General features: G+C 46.7%; 1 protein-coding gene across 1 annotated transcript in view; it reads right to left on the bottom strand.

Moving 5' to 3' along the window:
- Window positions 1–4,363: 4,363 nt before the first annotated feature.
- SFMBT2 (Scm like with four mbt domains 2) overlaps window positions 4,364–15,368 on the bottom strand; it is a 66,066-nt gene continuing 55,061 nt past the window's right edge. Inside the window, exons 16-20 of the mRNA XM_033162412.1 lie at window positions 10,190–10,365; window positions 9,602–9,774; window positions 8,500–8,748; window positions 5,730–5,858; window positions 4,364–4,988 (exon numbers count right to left, since the gene is read on the bottom strand). Coding sequence (XP_033018303.1) covers window positions 4,848–4,988; window positions 5,730–5,858; window positions 8,500–8,748; window positions 9,602–9,774; window positions 10,190–10,365 — 868 coding nt within the window. The 3' untranslated portion in view covers window positions 4,364–4,847. The remainder of the gene's footprint in view (window positions 4,989–5,729; window positions 5,859–8,499; window positions 8,749–9,601; window positions 9,775–10,189; window positions 10,366–15,368) is intronic.

The following is a 15,368-nucleotide window of genomic DNA, read 5'->3' on the forward strand; positions in this document are numbered from 1 at the left end:
TTACGAACTTAATTGGTTCCGGATGTCCATTCTTAACCCGAAACCGTTCTTAACCTGAGGCGCACTTTCGCTAATGGGGCCTCCCGCTGTCTCTGTGTCACTGGCGCACAATTTCCGTTCTCATCCTGGGGCAAAGTTCACAACCCGAGGTACTACTTCCGGGTTAGCGGAGTTTGTAACCACTATATCATCACCATCAGTGGAAGTAGTATTAGCATTTTATTCAATTTCTTACCTACCTAGAAACAAGATCAGGTAAATTCAGAACCCCAAAATGCAGGAATAAATTTGGCCGAGGAGAATCGGACCCCCGTCCTTGTGCACGCAGGGATTTGGAGGCAGAAAAACTGACATGAAAAGAGTTTCCCAGATGAACTGCAGTTTTGCAAACCTCTCGGCTCCAAGGGGTTTCATCACGGAATAATCCAAGAACACCCTGTTATGTTTCATTAGCATCAGCATGTGACTCTAAAGAATCCCACACAATTAAATTTGCAAGAGCAGGCAATTAATGCTCTTGGAACTACTATTTAGCTGTGATTTCTATTGCCTTTCTAATTCAGAAGGCTCAAAACACGGGCGAGGGAGATGGCATTTAACTAGACACAGGGGGGCCAATAGGAGAGGGGAAATTCTCGAGTTCTTAAATAGAGGAATCACATATTCCGCTGCTCCTCTGGGAGCCCATTCAACATATGGCTATAGCTTATATAGTGAGGAGGAATTAAAGAACCTTTTAATGAGGGTGAAAGAGGAGAGCGCAAAATATGGTCTGAAGCTCAACATCCAAAAAACTATGATCATGGCCACTGGTCCCATCACCTCCTGGCAAATAGAAGGGGAAGAAATGGAGGCAGTGAGAGATTTCACTTTCTTGGGTTCCATGATCACTGCAGATGGTGACAGCAGTCACGAAATTAGAAGACGCCTGCTTCTTGGGAGAAAAGCAATGACAAACCCAGACAGCATCTTAAAAAGCAGAGACATCACCTTGCCGACAAAGGTCCGTATAGTTAAAGCTATGGTTTTCCCAGTAGTGATGTATGGAAGTGAGAGCTGGACCATAAAGAAGGCTGATCGCCGAAGAATTGATGCTTTTGAATTATGGTGCTGGAGGAGACTCTTGAGAGTCCCAAGGACTGCAAAAAAATCAAACTTATCCATCCTTAAAGAAATCAGCCCTGAGTGCTCACTGGAAGGGCAGATCCTGAAGCTGGGGCTCCAATACTTTGGCCACCTCATGAGAATAGAAGACTCCCTGGAAAAGACCCTGATGTTGGGAAAGAGGAGAAGGGGACGACAGAGGATGAGATGGTTGGACAGTGTTCTCGAAGCGACTAGCATGAGTTTGGCCAAACTGCGGGAGGCAGTGGAGGATAGGGGTGTCTGGCGTGCTCTGGTCCATGGGGTCACGAAGAGTTGGACACGACTGAACGACTGAACAACAACACAACAGCTACCCGGCACAGCCCACAGGAGGGAAGGAAAGCAAGAAAATGAATGAATGAACCACCTAGCAGAGGATCCCCAACACCCTAGGCAGGCCTCCCCAAAAACTCTTACCAAATGGTGGCATACAGGGGGCCCATAAAATCACATGAGTCGTAAGGGACCCAAGAGTCATCTAGTCCAACCCCCTGCAATGTAGGAATCTCAGCTAAAGCATCCAAGACAAATGGCTGCACAATCTCTCTTCCAAAGCTCTCTTCAACATGCCTCTGAATGTTGGTGGGCAAAGGCAAGTGGGGAGGCTTGTCCTTCTTGCAAATTTAAGCATCTTTTCCATCGCGGTGAGAAAAGGACGCTGGGTTAGATGAGGGCTCTTCTTCCAGTCTCGTCCAGCTTTTGACTAAAACCTATCCAGATGTCACCAAGAATTCCAGAAGCGGGACATGAAAACGACAGCCCTGCCCGTCCCTCTGTTGCTAGAATTTGAGAAGACCTTGGGGTTCCAATGAGCTATAATGGTCAGCAGCACCTCTCCGTGGGCCTTCCACAAGAGAACTTCCCTACGGATATTCAGCACAGTCGTAACTTGGTTGTTGAACTTAATCCCTTCCGGGAGTCCATTTGACTCCCGGAACCGTTCAAAAACCAAGGCGCGGCTTCCGATTGGCTGCAGGAGCACCCCACACTCGATCGGAAGCCACGCCGGACCTTTGGCTTCCAAACAATGTTCGCAAACCGGAACTCTCACTTCCAGATTTGCAGTGTTTGGGAGACAAAACATACGAGTACCAAGGCATTTGAGAACCAAGGTACAGTACCACTGTACACATGATTTGCGGTGGATGATGGGTCAAATTGTGTTCAAGCAGGAGGGAAAATGAGACATAAACGGACAGATATCCTTTTGAATGACTTTATTAACAACAGCCTGGTTTACAACGCTTCGAGTAAAAAGTTTTCTTTTGCTCCCTTTTCGAATAAAAGTTAAAATAGAACTCTGAATATAGATTTCCCCCATTATTTACACAAAATCATTTATATATATATTTATTTCTATATATATATATTTATATATATATATACAGAATACAATCTTGTACAGCAGAATTAACAATGTGCCTCATTCTTTTGTGGACAGGAAGCATTAGGAGAAAGTATTATTCCCACCTCTCTCTCACTGTTTTTCGGGATTTCTGCCTTCCGAAACACTCTCAACTTGGGCTGTTACACACATTTAAAGCACACACCCCACCCATTGAAAGAATGCTGGGAACTGTAGTTTGCCTTCCACAGAGCTACAACTCCCAGCACCCTTAACTACAGTTCCAAGGCTGCTTTGGGGAAAGTCGTGTGCTTTAGAAATGCATGGTGCGTAATGCAGCCTTGAAACTTCCGAGGTTGGTGTCGAACATTCGCATCGGGTGTTGGGAGGCTTCCACCCTCCTGCTAGTAACAAGAAAAGTAACAGGGCACTAACAGAAAAGTTTAACAATGCAAATGAATCCAATTCTTGTGTTTTCATAGACTGCTGGGAGGGACCCCACGGGGTCATCTAATCCAACCCCCTGCAATGAAGGAATCACAGCTCAAAAATCCCTGACTGATGGCCATCCAACCTCTAATTTAAAACCTCCTCCGTTCCATTTCAAACAGCGTCTGAGCCAGGAACAAGGACTAAAAGCACACAGGCCTTTTAAAAAGCCTGGAATCCTTCTAATGAGCTGCCCGAGAGGAGGCAGGGCTAGATTCAATGCGCCCAACTCCCCCATCCCTCCCAAAAGAGATGCTCCTGTTGGGATGTTGGCTTTTAAGAAAAAGTGATGCTTCTGAAGCCCACATGGCTACGCATGTGCTCTGTTGGAGTGGAGCAAGCAGGCTGCCTGGGGCTGTAGGCAGGGGCGGAGGAAGGGGGGTGCAGTGGGCACGGGCTGCCCCGGGTGTCACCGCTGGGGGTTGACAAAATGCTGGGTGGCGCTCACTGCGGGGCCTGCAGTGCGCCCGAGCCACGTGTCTCTCCTGTGAGATGCAGTGGCTTGGGTGACTGCAGGCTCCGCGCTGCACAAATGGTCCGTCCGCTGCCTCCCCCCCCCCCAGCTGTAGGGTGGCTGAGTGGGAGGAGGCAGGCAGACTCTGGAGGCCCCAGGGTGTGTCCCGTCCCTATGGGCGACTTGCCCTGCCCCTGGGTGCGGCGTCCCAGGTGCCTGAGTGGCTTCCTCCGCCGCTGGCTGTAGGAGTCGGGGAACGGGGTGTCCCTCAATGCTCTGCGGTGCAAAACAGTTTGTATGATTTGGACCCTTAATCTTGCACGGTGGTTGGAAACTAGGGGTGGGAGACCCTGTCCATTTCGTCTTCTCTCAAGTTCTCCTTTTTCCAATCTCAAATTTGGCTCTTGCACTTTTAACACGTCAGTTGGTGGTTTGAGTCCTCCTGAAAATCTGTCCTGTCGACTTCTTCCATATTTTTTTGCAACGCGGCTTCCCCCATTGTGAGCCATTTCTGTGAGCTTTCCTTCTTATTGATACACACTTCACCTTAGCGGATGCATTTCTGTACACAGCTACTCGGCCAGGGAAACTTCACCGCAAGGATCGGGCCCAAATGACAGCCGCCCTCTCTCCAAGGCCCTTCTTTCCCCTGTCAAACGAAGCCATTCAACAAACGGCGTTCTTGCGTGTGCTTTAGAAGAGTGGATCAGTCGCTGAGAACAGCAAATCAACACACGAAATAACCCCAGCACTTACAGCGACGGAAAAGCAAGCTCGGTTTGAGATAGCAAGTGCCATCCTCGTCATCTCATTTTTTTTTCCTGCCAGAGGTTATATACTGCAAAGTCCAGCCCTTGCAAGCTTGCACACATCCCTGGGGGCTTTTCTATGCCGCAAATGTTCTGGGTGGGTATATCTCTCTCTTTTTTTGCTGTGCTATAGTGAAGAAGTGCCCAACATTGGGGAAAGCGTGGCAGAACAACTCATGAAGCAGAATAGTATGTGTATGGTTTGGTATAAATCCATCACTAATGCAATCTTAATGAATCAGGGACAAGTTGCAGAACTCATCTGCAACCCCCCGCCCCCCAAAAACCCGAACAAACAAAAAAACCATCCATCTGGAAGGATCCTCTGCCTATCACTCCGTATCTTACCCCTTTACCTGACTCTCTTTGAGGCTCATAATCTCTCAGGAGGAGCCTTGAGCCTTGCAGCCCTTACTCAGCGCCACCCCAATGCCCCAGCTGCAGGCCGGCCTACTCGTGAGCAAGCAGCTGGGCTGCCAGCTTCTTCCCCGCAATATATATATATTATCCATGCTTCCGAATGCAAAAGGGGTTCAGGGTCGTGAGATCCAGGCACAACGCTGGAACAAAAGTCACGGAGACGGGAAAGTGGCAAGCGGTGTGGTCAGTTGGCGTACTGGGCATAGAAAGCCAGCTTGACCCGTTCGATCTGGTGGCACAGCTTGATGGCGGGCCCAAGCTTGAGCTCCATGCACTCCTGGACGGTCGGCAGGGTCAGCAAGAGGAGAGCTTGGCCGTCAATGTCCTGCAGAAAGGAGAAGAAACATTCGTGGTTTTTTTATTTTTTAAATGTATGCTGCAAATTGTGGCACAGGAGCGTGCCGATCAGTAATCACACCGTTCAAAGTTGGAGTTAAGTATTTATTAGCAAAAATGCAGAGCCGCCTGCTTGATCCAGCAAAGGCTTAAGTGAGTTGTAGTGGTTTCCGTTCACAGGGGTTTCCTCATTAACTGTGACAGAGAGGGAACACCTCCAAGTGTACACCCACAAATGTACACCTCACTCTACTGAAATGAAAAAGGAAGCTCACAGGACAGTAGCTGGTGTATATGTGTTTAGTATTATTATGAATATTATTATGATTATTAAAATAATTTTCATTAAAGATTTTCTTAGTTTACAAAAAATAAACAAAAATAATGCAGAGCAGTTCACTCCCAGCGGTGTTACTCTGTGAAAATCGAGTTGCCGACACTGAAAGTCCCCTCCTCTCCAGGGCTTTCCCCAGGCGATTGGAGACTATGCCTGTGTACAGCCAACCTCTCCTCCCCCCTTTTCACACTTCTTCTGGTTCTGGGAGCTGCCAGGGGGATGGAGGAGAGCTTGCTGCAGTAGCAGGAGGCATCACAAGCAAAATGAGCGCAGGACGGCAAACCTGCGGGGAGGGGGGGGGGAGTATGTTCAGTGGAAATTACAACCTGAGACGATCTGGATTCGACTCTCAGCCCTGACACAGAAGAAGCGGTAGAATGAGGAGCGTCGCACCTGTTCCTGAAATATTTTGGCAAGAGGGGCACAGTCGGTCAGCTTGATGAACTTCACCACGTCCGTGACAGTCCATTCCAGCGGGTTGCTCTCCAGCACCAGCTTCTCTTCCAGCTCTGGCTTCATCACCTAAGAGGGCAAATAAATATATATATAAAAATAGAATCGCAGAAATGGACAGGATCCTGTGGCTTACCGAACCCAGTCTCCTGCCATATGGTGGGATATCCCGTAACAGCCACTGCCAGCTCTCCTCAACATGGAGGCTTCTGTATGTGGTTGGATGGCAATTCCCATTTTCTCCGACCATTGGGCAGGCTGGCTGGGGCTGATGGGAGTCCATAGACACCTGAAGGTGTCACAGGCTCCCCAGCCCTGCTCCTAAATGGGCTCCCTTCTCAGGTGGACGAGCCGCACCTGCCCCTCACTTCCTGCTACAGATCCTTCAAGGATTCAGGGCCTAGGCTGTTTACGGCAGGCATCCCCAAACTCGGTCCTCCAGATGTTTTGGCACTACAACTCCCATCATCCCTGACCACTGGTCCTGTGAGCTAGGGATGATGGGAGTTGTAGTCCCAAAACATCTGGAGGGCCGAGTTTAGGGGTGCCTGGTTTAGGGCTTTAAAGGTCAGCACAAACTCTTTGAATTTGTGCTTGGAAATGAAAAAGAAGGTACCATCCATCATATGTGGTGGACTTGTAAGGTAATGAAAGCTTTCTGGGAGATGATATATAATGAAATGGGAAAAATGTTTAAAATAACTTTTGATAAAAAAACCCAGAAGCCTTTTTATTAGGAATTACAGGTACCGACATTCCAAAGCTGCAGAAAAGACTTTTTATGTATGGAACAACAGCCGCACAGATGTTACTAGCCCAGAAAAGGAAAGCAGACAAGGTCCCTACCAGAGAGGAATGGCAAACCAAGCTGATGGGACTATGATGAAATGGCAAAACTGACTGGAAAACTCAGAAACCAAGAGGGGAAATAAAACTTTATAAAAGAATGGGGAAATTTATAAGTTATTTAGGAGACCACTGTAAGCACGATGGGAACTTTGGCAAGATTTTGATTTCACTTGTAGTGTAACAAATATTATGGACAATATGGATTGAGACAAAAAGTTAAGAGTATGGAAGAATATGCAGTTGTAAATGTTTAAAACGGGACTCCATGGAGGGGGTAGGGGGAAGTTGCAAGATTCAGATTAATCTGCATATGGATATATATGTGGACTCTTATAATTTTGCATTTGTAAAACCAAATAAAAATGATTTCACAAAAAAAGAGAGAGAACCGTGCTTGGAAACGTACTGGGAGCTAATGTAGGTCTTTCAGGACTGGTGTTATATGGTCCCGGCGGCCACTCCCAGTCACCAGTCTGGATTAGTCTACAACTAATTCTGAGACGCCGTCAAAGGTAGCCCCATGTAGAGAGCATTGCAGTAGTCCAAGCGGGACTCTCACTGCAGTTATTAAACCGCTCCAGTAGCAACCGGATTGCCGAAGAATTGATGCTTTTGAATTACAGTGGTACCTTGGGTTACATACGCTTCAGGTTACACACTCCGCTAACCCAGAAATAACGCTTCAGGTTAAGAACTTTGCTTCAGGATAAGAACAGAAATTGTGCTCTGGCGGTGCAGCAGCAGCGGGAGGCACCATTAGCCAAAGTGGTGCTTCAGGTTAAGAACAGTTTCAGGTTAAGAATGGACCTCCAGAACGAATTAAGTACGTAACCAGAGGTACCACTGTATGGTGCTGGAGGAGACTCTTGAGAGTCCCATGGACTGCAAGAAGATCAAACCTATCCATTCTGAAGGAAATCAGCCCTGAGTGCTCACTGGAAGGACAGATCCTGAAGCTGAGGCTCCAAGACTTTGGCCACCTCATGAGAAGAGAAGACTCCCTGGAAAAGACCCTGATGTTGGGAAAGATGGAGGGCACAAGGAGAAGGGGACGACAAAGGACGAGATGGTTGGACACTGTTCTCGAAGCTACCGACACGAGTCTGACCAAACTGTGGGAGGCAGTGGAAGACAGGCGTGCCTGGCGTGCTCTGGTCCATGGGGTCACGAAGAGTCGGACACGACTAAATGACTAAACAACAACAGTAGCAACCGGAGCACACCAGAAGCATTGGTGACATGAGTATTGTAATATATAATGTATCCTTATGGAAGTGCAGATAGGTTTCCGGTAACATATATGATTTATATGTTTGGCACTAACATATCCACACCTATCAGCTGATCATCCATTCCCACCACCCTTCTGAGTAATACCCCTCCCCACTCCCTCACTATATTTAAGGATCTGGTGACTTCTGTTTCAGTGTATCTGAAGGAAGTGTGCAGGCACACGAAAGCTCATACCAAGAACAAACTCAGTTGGTCTCTAAGGTGCTACTGGAAAGAATTTTCTATTTTGTTTCGACTATGGCAGACCAACACGGCTACCCACCTGTAACTGGATATATGATTTAATTTTTTGGACAGAATCAATCAATTTTCTTTTTATTAAAACTTAAGTATAGAGAAGCGGAACCTGCTATAGGAGATAATTGGACAATGCAGCTCAGAGTGGGGGACAGAGGGAAGTCCCCATACAATGGAAAATAGCAATGAGATGGATTTTGAAATTTTTGTGTTTTGTTTGTTGTTGTTGCTTTTTAAAAATGTAATAAATATTATTATTATTATTATTATTATTATTATTATTTTTAAAAAAGAAGCATTGGTGACACGAGAAAGGGGCCCAAATCCTCACCTGTCTGAACCGAGCCCTTTTCTGTCCTTTGGCGCACAAGGCAGCCAAGGTTTTCCGGGCTCGCCTGCCCCTCCCTCTGCGAGTGACTCGGTCCAGGTCAGCCCTGCTGCGCAGCCTCATTGTGGTCGCAGGCTTGGCTGCAGGCAGCTCGGCCGAGGAGGTGTCTGTCTGGTCATCTTGTAGCTCTGGGCTGGTCTCTTCACTCCATGTCTCGTCGTCCATGGCCTCGGGTTCCTCTTCCTCGCTTTCCTGCAGGGAGTTGGGTTTCCACAGGGGTCAAAGACACAAACGGCAATGAAACTTGAGGTGATATGAACTGGGTGGATGGTGCTGTTCAAGCAGCCCTGAATTCATAAGTTCTCAGGATTGTATATTTTTTGTGGGGAGACCAACAGAGGAAGCTGAGCTAAGGTTGTTCCCCAAATAATAATTACTTCGTAACAAATTTTATAATTGTTTTCAGACTTGCAAACCAATTAAAAGTCCGTTGGACATGTAAGTGTTTTATAAATTAGATAATAATAAGTCACAAAGTGTGATAATTGCTCCGGTTTCATATTTCTCCAACTTACAAGGCCAATTTGCCCATTTCCACTTATTGACGATAAAATTATGCACAAAAATAATTGCATGCATTTTTGGTGCTGATTTCTCCAGATATGCACATTTTTGTGTGTGCAATCATGCCCGATATATGCATTTATTAAAGCTACCTCTTGCCTCCGCCAAATTTAACGTGGCTCTGTTGGCTGATTTAACTAATAAACACTTTATCGTGCACACTTTTTTGCTTGGAGTAGTGCATCACAATTTTTGAAGGTGTGTGAATTTTCAGGGCCGTTTTGTTCCTGTCTGCTTACCGATTTAGGAACTGCCAATCTGGCAGGCTTGCAAAAGCTATCTTATCGGGGAAAGGCCCTAGCACTTTCCTTGATATGCTAGTTTTCTACTAGCAGGGAGAAAGAGTTTAAAAGACAAAAGAACGAGAAATCATTCCTGAAATTGAGCCTCCCCCTCTACCTCCTCAAGGCTCTATCAACTCATGTTCCACTGACAATTTGCTTTTGAAAGAAATAATAATAATAAAAATCCAAAAATTCACCTCCGCTGATTCTGCTAGGTCTGTTATAGATGGCTGACTCTTCCTTTGTGCTGGAATGGACTTCTGCATTTTCCTGCGCCTGGCTGGCTTGCCATGTCTGCTCTCCGGGCTGTGGCTGTTGTTTTCTCCAGCTGGAGCCTTGATGACTTTCCTCCTCTTTCCACAATAATAAGCTGCAGTGAAAGACAGACAGCAAAAAAAAAAAAACCTGGTTAGTTGCCAAATTAACCAAAGCCTATGGAGCTAATCCGGGCAACAACAGCAGGGGGATAACACTATACTTTCATGACTTCGGGACATTCCTTAGCAGCTGACTGAGACTAAGTGGCTGATCAGTGCTAAACAGCTTTTTAGTGCCAGGGATGTGCGAAAGGTTCAACAGTTCATCCCACTATTTAGTCATCCTGACCTGTGTTCATTGTTACCTGTGGCCCTCCAGATGTTGTTCGTGATGGGAATCTGTAAGAGGATATATTATTTAATCCTCTACAGAGGATGCAAATTAACTAATAAAGGTGTGGGGGGGGGGAATGGGTGGGCAAGTTGGCAGGAAACTTTCACGAGCCAATGCAGTTCCATCATACTCACTATATCTCGTTTTGGTGTGAACGGAGCAGTTTTCCGGGCAGGCTTCAGTAACTGGGACGGGGCTGAATAAATTCGGGCAGCATTCCAGCTTGGCGCAAACTCTCCGGCAGAAATCCAGGACTTGATCAGATGTGCGGACAATCTTGACTGTGGCCCTGTAGGTTTTGCCTCTGTACCTGTGCGGGTGGGGTTGTTGCAACATGGCAAATGTTACATAGGTCACGGGCCTACCTAGCTTGGCACCTGCCTACACTGACTGGCAGTGACACTAAGGGTTCAATCTTTGAAATCAAACTTTGTGGGCAAGGGTACAGCACTTTGCAAGCAGCAACAACTGCTGGCCACTGGTGGATGCCAAGCCCGGTTGCTGCAAACCCCCTTATGGTCCAGCCATGTCTTCACCTGCCCCACATCTATCTATCTATCTATCTATCTATCTATCTATCTATCTATCTGTCTATCTATCTATCTATCTATCTATCTATCTGGAGCATTTCTATCTATCTATCTATCTGGAGCATTTACACCCCACTCTTCAGCCAGAGCAGCTTAAATACAGTCAAAACAAGACAGTCCCTACATGCAGGCTCACAATCTTAAAGATTAAAATTAAAAAATGCAAGGCACAAGGGGGAAATGACAGAGGGGGGAAGAGGAAAATCGAAATCTGACATCACACATGACATCAGGTGAATATTGTTTAACCCCATGGGTGTCCATTCAACCCCTTAGAGAACTTGCCCCGCTACAGGTGCCACATAATATTCTGTATTGCTGAACAACTCCAAGCACGCCTGGAAGATGCGGACCATTTGGATCCCTTCCAATCAGGATTCAGGCCTCATCATGGGACTGAAACTGCCTTGGTCGCGCTGGTTGATGATCTCCGGCGGGCTAGGGACAAAGGTGAGAGCTGTTTCCTGGTTCTGCTGGATCTCTCAGCGGCCTTTGACACCATCGACCATAACATCCTTCTGGACCGGCTAGAGGGGTTGGGAGCTGGGGGCACTGTTATACAGTGGTTCCGCTCTTTCCTCCTGGGCCGTGTTCAGAAAGTGGTGGTGGGGGATGAGTGTTCAGACCCCTGGGCTCTCACTTGTGGGGTGCCTCAGGGTTCTGTCCTCTCCCCCATGCTTTTTAATATCTACATGAAGCCGCTGGGAGAGATCATCAGGGGGTTTGGGTTGGGTGTTCATCAATATGCAGATGACACCCAGCTCTACCTCTCTTTTAAATCAGAACCAGTGAAGGCGGTGAAGGTCCTGTGTGAGTGCCTGGAGGCTGTTGGAGGATGGATGGCGGCTAACAGATTGAGGTTGAATCCTGACAAGACAGAAGTACTGTTTTTGGGGGACAGGAGGCGGGCGGGTGTGGGGGACTCCCTGGTCCTGAATGGGGTAACTGTGCCCCTGAAGGACCAGGTGCGCAGCCTGGGAGTCATTTTGGACTCACAGCTGTCCATGGAAGCGCAGGTTAATTCTGTGTCCAGGGCGGCTGTCTACCAGCTCCATCTGGTACGCAGGCTGAGACCCTACCTGCCCGCAGACTGTCTTGTCAGAGTGGTGCATGCTCTGGTTATCTCCCGCTTGGACTACTGCAATGCGCTCTACGTGGGGCTACCTTTGAAGGTGACCCGGAAACTGCAATTAATCCAGAATGCGGCAGCTAGACTGGTGACTGGGAGTGGCCGCCGGGACCACATAACACCGGTCCTGAGAGATCTGCATTGGCTCCCAGTACGTTTCCGAGCACAATTCAAAGTGTTGGTGTTGACCTTTAAAGCCCTAAACGGCCTCGGTCCTGTATACCTGAAGGAGCGTCTCCACCCCCATCATTCAGCCCGGACACTGAGATCCAGCGCCGAGGGCCTTCTGGCGGTTCCCTCACTGCGAGAAGCAAAACTACAGGGAACCAGGCAGAGGGCCTTCTCGGTAGTGGCGCCCGCCCTGTGGAACGCCCTCCCGTCAGAAGTCAAGGGAATAAACAACTACCTGACATTCAGAAAACACCTAAAGGCAGCCCTGTTTAGGGAAGTTTTTAATTTGTGACTCTGTATTGTATTTTGATTGTTGGAGGCCGCCCAGAGTGGCTGGGGAGACCCGGCCAGATGGGCGGGGTATAAATAATAAATTATTATTATTATTATTATGTATGTGGCAGAAATTGACCTTGCAGTGTGGCAGCAGCCTCTGGAACTCCCTGCCTATTGAAATCAGACCGATGCCTTCGCTGGACTCTTTTCGGCGCCTCCTTAAAACGTTTTTCGTTTAGGCAACTCTACCCAGACATGTAGAATGTTGACATGTGTTTCAATCTGCTTTTAGCTTATTGCTGATTCTAATTTTTGAACGTTGGGTTGTTGCTTTTACTGTGTGCGGGTTCCACCCACCCACCCACCCACCCACCCCCACACCTTACCGACCATTTGTTATATTGTTTGTTCCGGACTGAAGGGCGTTATATACAAATTTATTAAATAAATACATAAAATCTACACGAGCTTGGCTTTATGAGCTGAAATCTCCAAAATGTAAACCCCGCGTGAGCCGAGAGTCGACTGTATACAAATGTTGTGAGACTGGGCGAACGATTCCTGCATTGCAGAGTGTTGCACTAAATATCCCTTGTGGTCCTTTCCAATTCTATGATTCTATGAAATATATAAACAAGGGAAGTGGAAACAGCTTGGCAACAAAGCAAGCAAGCAAGCAAACAGCCACCTGGGCCAAATGCGGTGGGGGCTGATTAGGCTCAAAGGCTGAAGGATCCCTACCACCGATTTTACAGCATGCAAGACTTCTCTGCCTGATAGTAAAAAGACCGCTGGATTGAATGATGTCACCCCGGATATCCATATTATTAACAGCATAATCGTTGCTCCGAGACTTTCATTTCGCCAGCTACCTTTGCGTAATAAAAAACCTCACCCCACCCCCCACATCAGAAGCTATTAGCCGGCGGCACTGCTTTAAAGTTCACTGGGCTTTGAGTCAATTGTAGCATTAAGGATTCCACAAGTAAAATCCATTTTGCTTTTCTAATTAAATGTATTACAACCGACGCTAAAGGGGCAAGGATCAAAGATCTCCAAATTAAAGACCCACATAAGAGAACTTTGAAGGGGGGGGAAACAACCACTACCAAGCTTAGACAGCCAGAATGCTCAGATTGCCTTGTTCACAACAGGGGATTTACAGCCAGACCTGCTATCTCATTTTGTGCGCATCGAAAGTGATGATGCGCAGAATGCAGAATTTCATGCAAAAGGAGCAGAGGCAATTTACATGTTTTTGTTGTTTTAAAAAAAAGCAAGTTCCCAGACCTTATGTTGGGGCAAACCGAAAAGGACACCGGATAATGCATTGATTAGAATAAATTGTGCCCAATAAACAGGAACACACAGTCTTCCAACAGTTAAGAAGAAGAAGAAGAGTTTGGATTTGATATCCCGCTTTATCACTACCCGAAGGAGTCTCAAAGCAGCTAACATTCTCCTTTCCCTTCCTCCACCACAACAAACACTCTGGGAAGTGAGTGGGGCTGAGAGACTTCGGAGAAGTGTGACTAGCCCAAGGTCACCCAGCAGCTGCATGTGGAGGAGCGGGGATGCAAACCCGGTTCCCCAGATTACAAGTCTATCGCTCTTAACCACAACACCACAGTAAATTAACTGTGTGACGCATGCTTATTTTTTGTTACTGTTTTTGACTGCCCTTCTGTGCAAACGTGGTATATAAAGTATATTTAAAAAATCTAAAAAGTGATGTGGGCAGAGGTAGGCAAATGTCCGTGAACATGCCTGCGAAATGCATCCATTTTACAGTGGAACCTCTGTTTTCAAGCGTCTTGGAACCTGAACAATTTGGAACCCGAATGCTGAAAACCCGGAAGTGAATGCTTCCGTTTTCGAAAGCGCCTCGGAAGTCGAACAGCTTCCCAGGCGCATTTCTCCACTGAAATTGCTAGCCGCCCATTGCGCCTCGGTTGTAGAATGTTTCAGAAGTCGGACGGTCTTCCGGAACGGATTACGTTCGAAAACCAAGGTTCCATTGTATTTCTGAATTCCAGAATTCCGTGTTCCGGGAATTCCAGAAAAACACAATGCAAAACCAACCGGTGTAGATGGGAAGCATAGAGTAAGACTTTTGGGGTTATAAAACACTCATGGATGGATGCATTCACATACAGGTGAAACTCGAAAAATTAGAATATCGTGGAAAGGTTCATTTCTTTCAGTAATTCAACTTAAAAGGTGAAACTAATATATGAGATAGACTCATGACATGCAAAGCGAGATATGCCAAACCTTTATTTGTTATAATTGTGATGATTATGGCGTACAGCTGATGAGAACCCCAAATTAACAATCTCAGCTTTGAGGTTTTCATCAGCTGTACGCCATAATCATCACAATTATAACAAACAAAGGCTTGACATACCACGTTTTTCGCTACATAGGGTGCACTGGACCATAAGGCGCACCTTGTTTTTAGAGGAGGAAACAAGGAAAAAAATATTTTTCTGGCTTTCCACCTCTAAAAGCACTGTTTTTTTGAGGATCAGCTAAAAGTTTTGCAGCTTTTTTGCAAAGGGAAAAGCCCTGTTTTTTTGAGGATCAGCTAAAAGGTTTGCAGCTTTTTTTGCAAAGGGGGGAAAGCAAAGCTCCTTTTGCAAAGGGGGGAAAAGCAAAGAGGAAAAGCCCCGTTTTTATGGGGTTCAACTCACATTTCTGAAAAATCTTAAGGAAAGGGAGCCGTTTCTACTGTTTCCAGACAGATAATCTAATCAGCCAATCACATGTCGCTGGGGAAAAAAACAACCTCCCTCTGCAGCACATTCAACAAAGGAGGCCTGGGCAAGGGGGGGGGCAAAAGGGAGCCGGGACTCTTATCTCTCTCCCGATCTCTTGCTGATCAGCTGCTGAGTGGGGTCCTTTCAACACCCCCTTTTCTCTTTGTAAAATAAAAAGCACAACCTGGTTTTGGCCCCTGGGCAATTCAGCTCCAGGGACCACCATTCGCTGCATAAGACGCACAGACATTTCCCCTTACATTTTAGGAGAAAAAAAAGTGTGTCTTATGGAGCGAAAAATACGTATCTCACTTTGCATGTCATGAGTCTATCTCATATATTAAATTCCAGTAGCTAATGAAAACAATTGCTTACATAAATGAACTTT

The sequence above is a fragment of the Lacerta agilis genome, chromosome 10, assembly GCF_009819535.1.
Source record: "Lacerta agilis isolate rLacAgi1 chromosome 10, rLacAgi1.pri, whole genome shotgun sequence".
Taxonomy (NCBI): Eukaryota; Metazoa; Chordata; class Lepidosauria; order Squamata; family Lacertidae; genus Lacerta; species Lacerta agilis.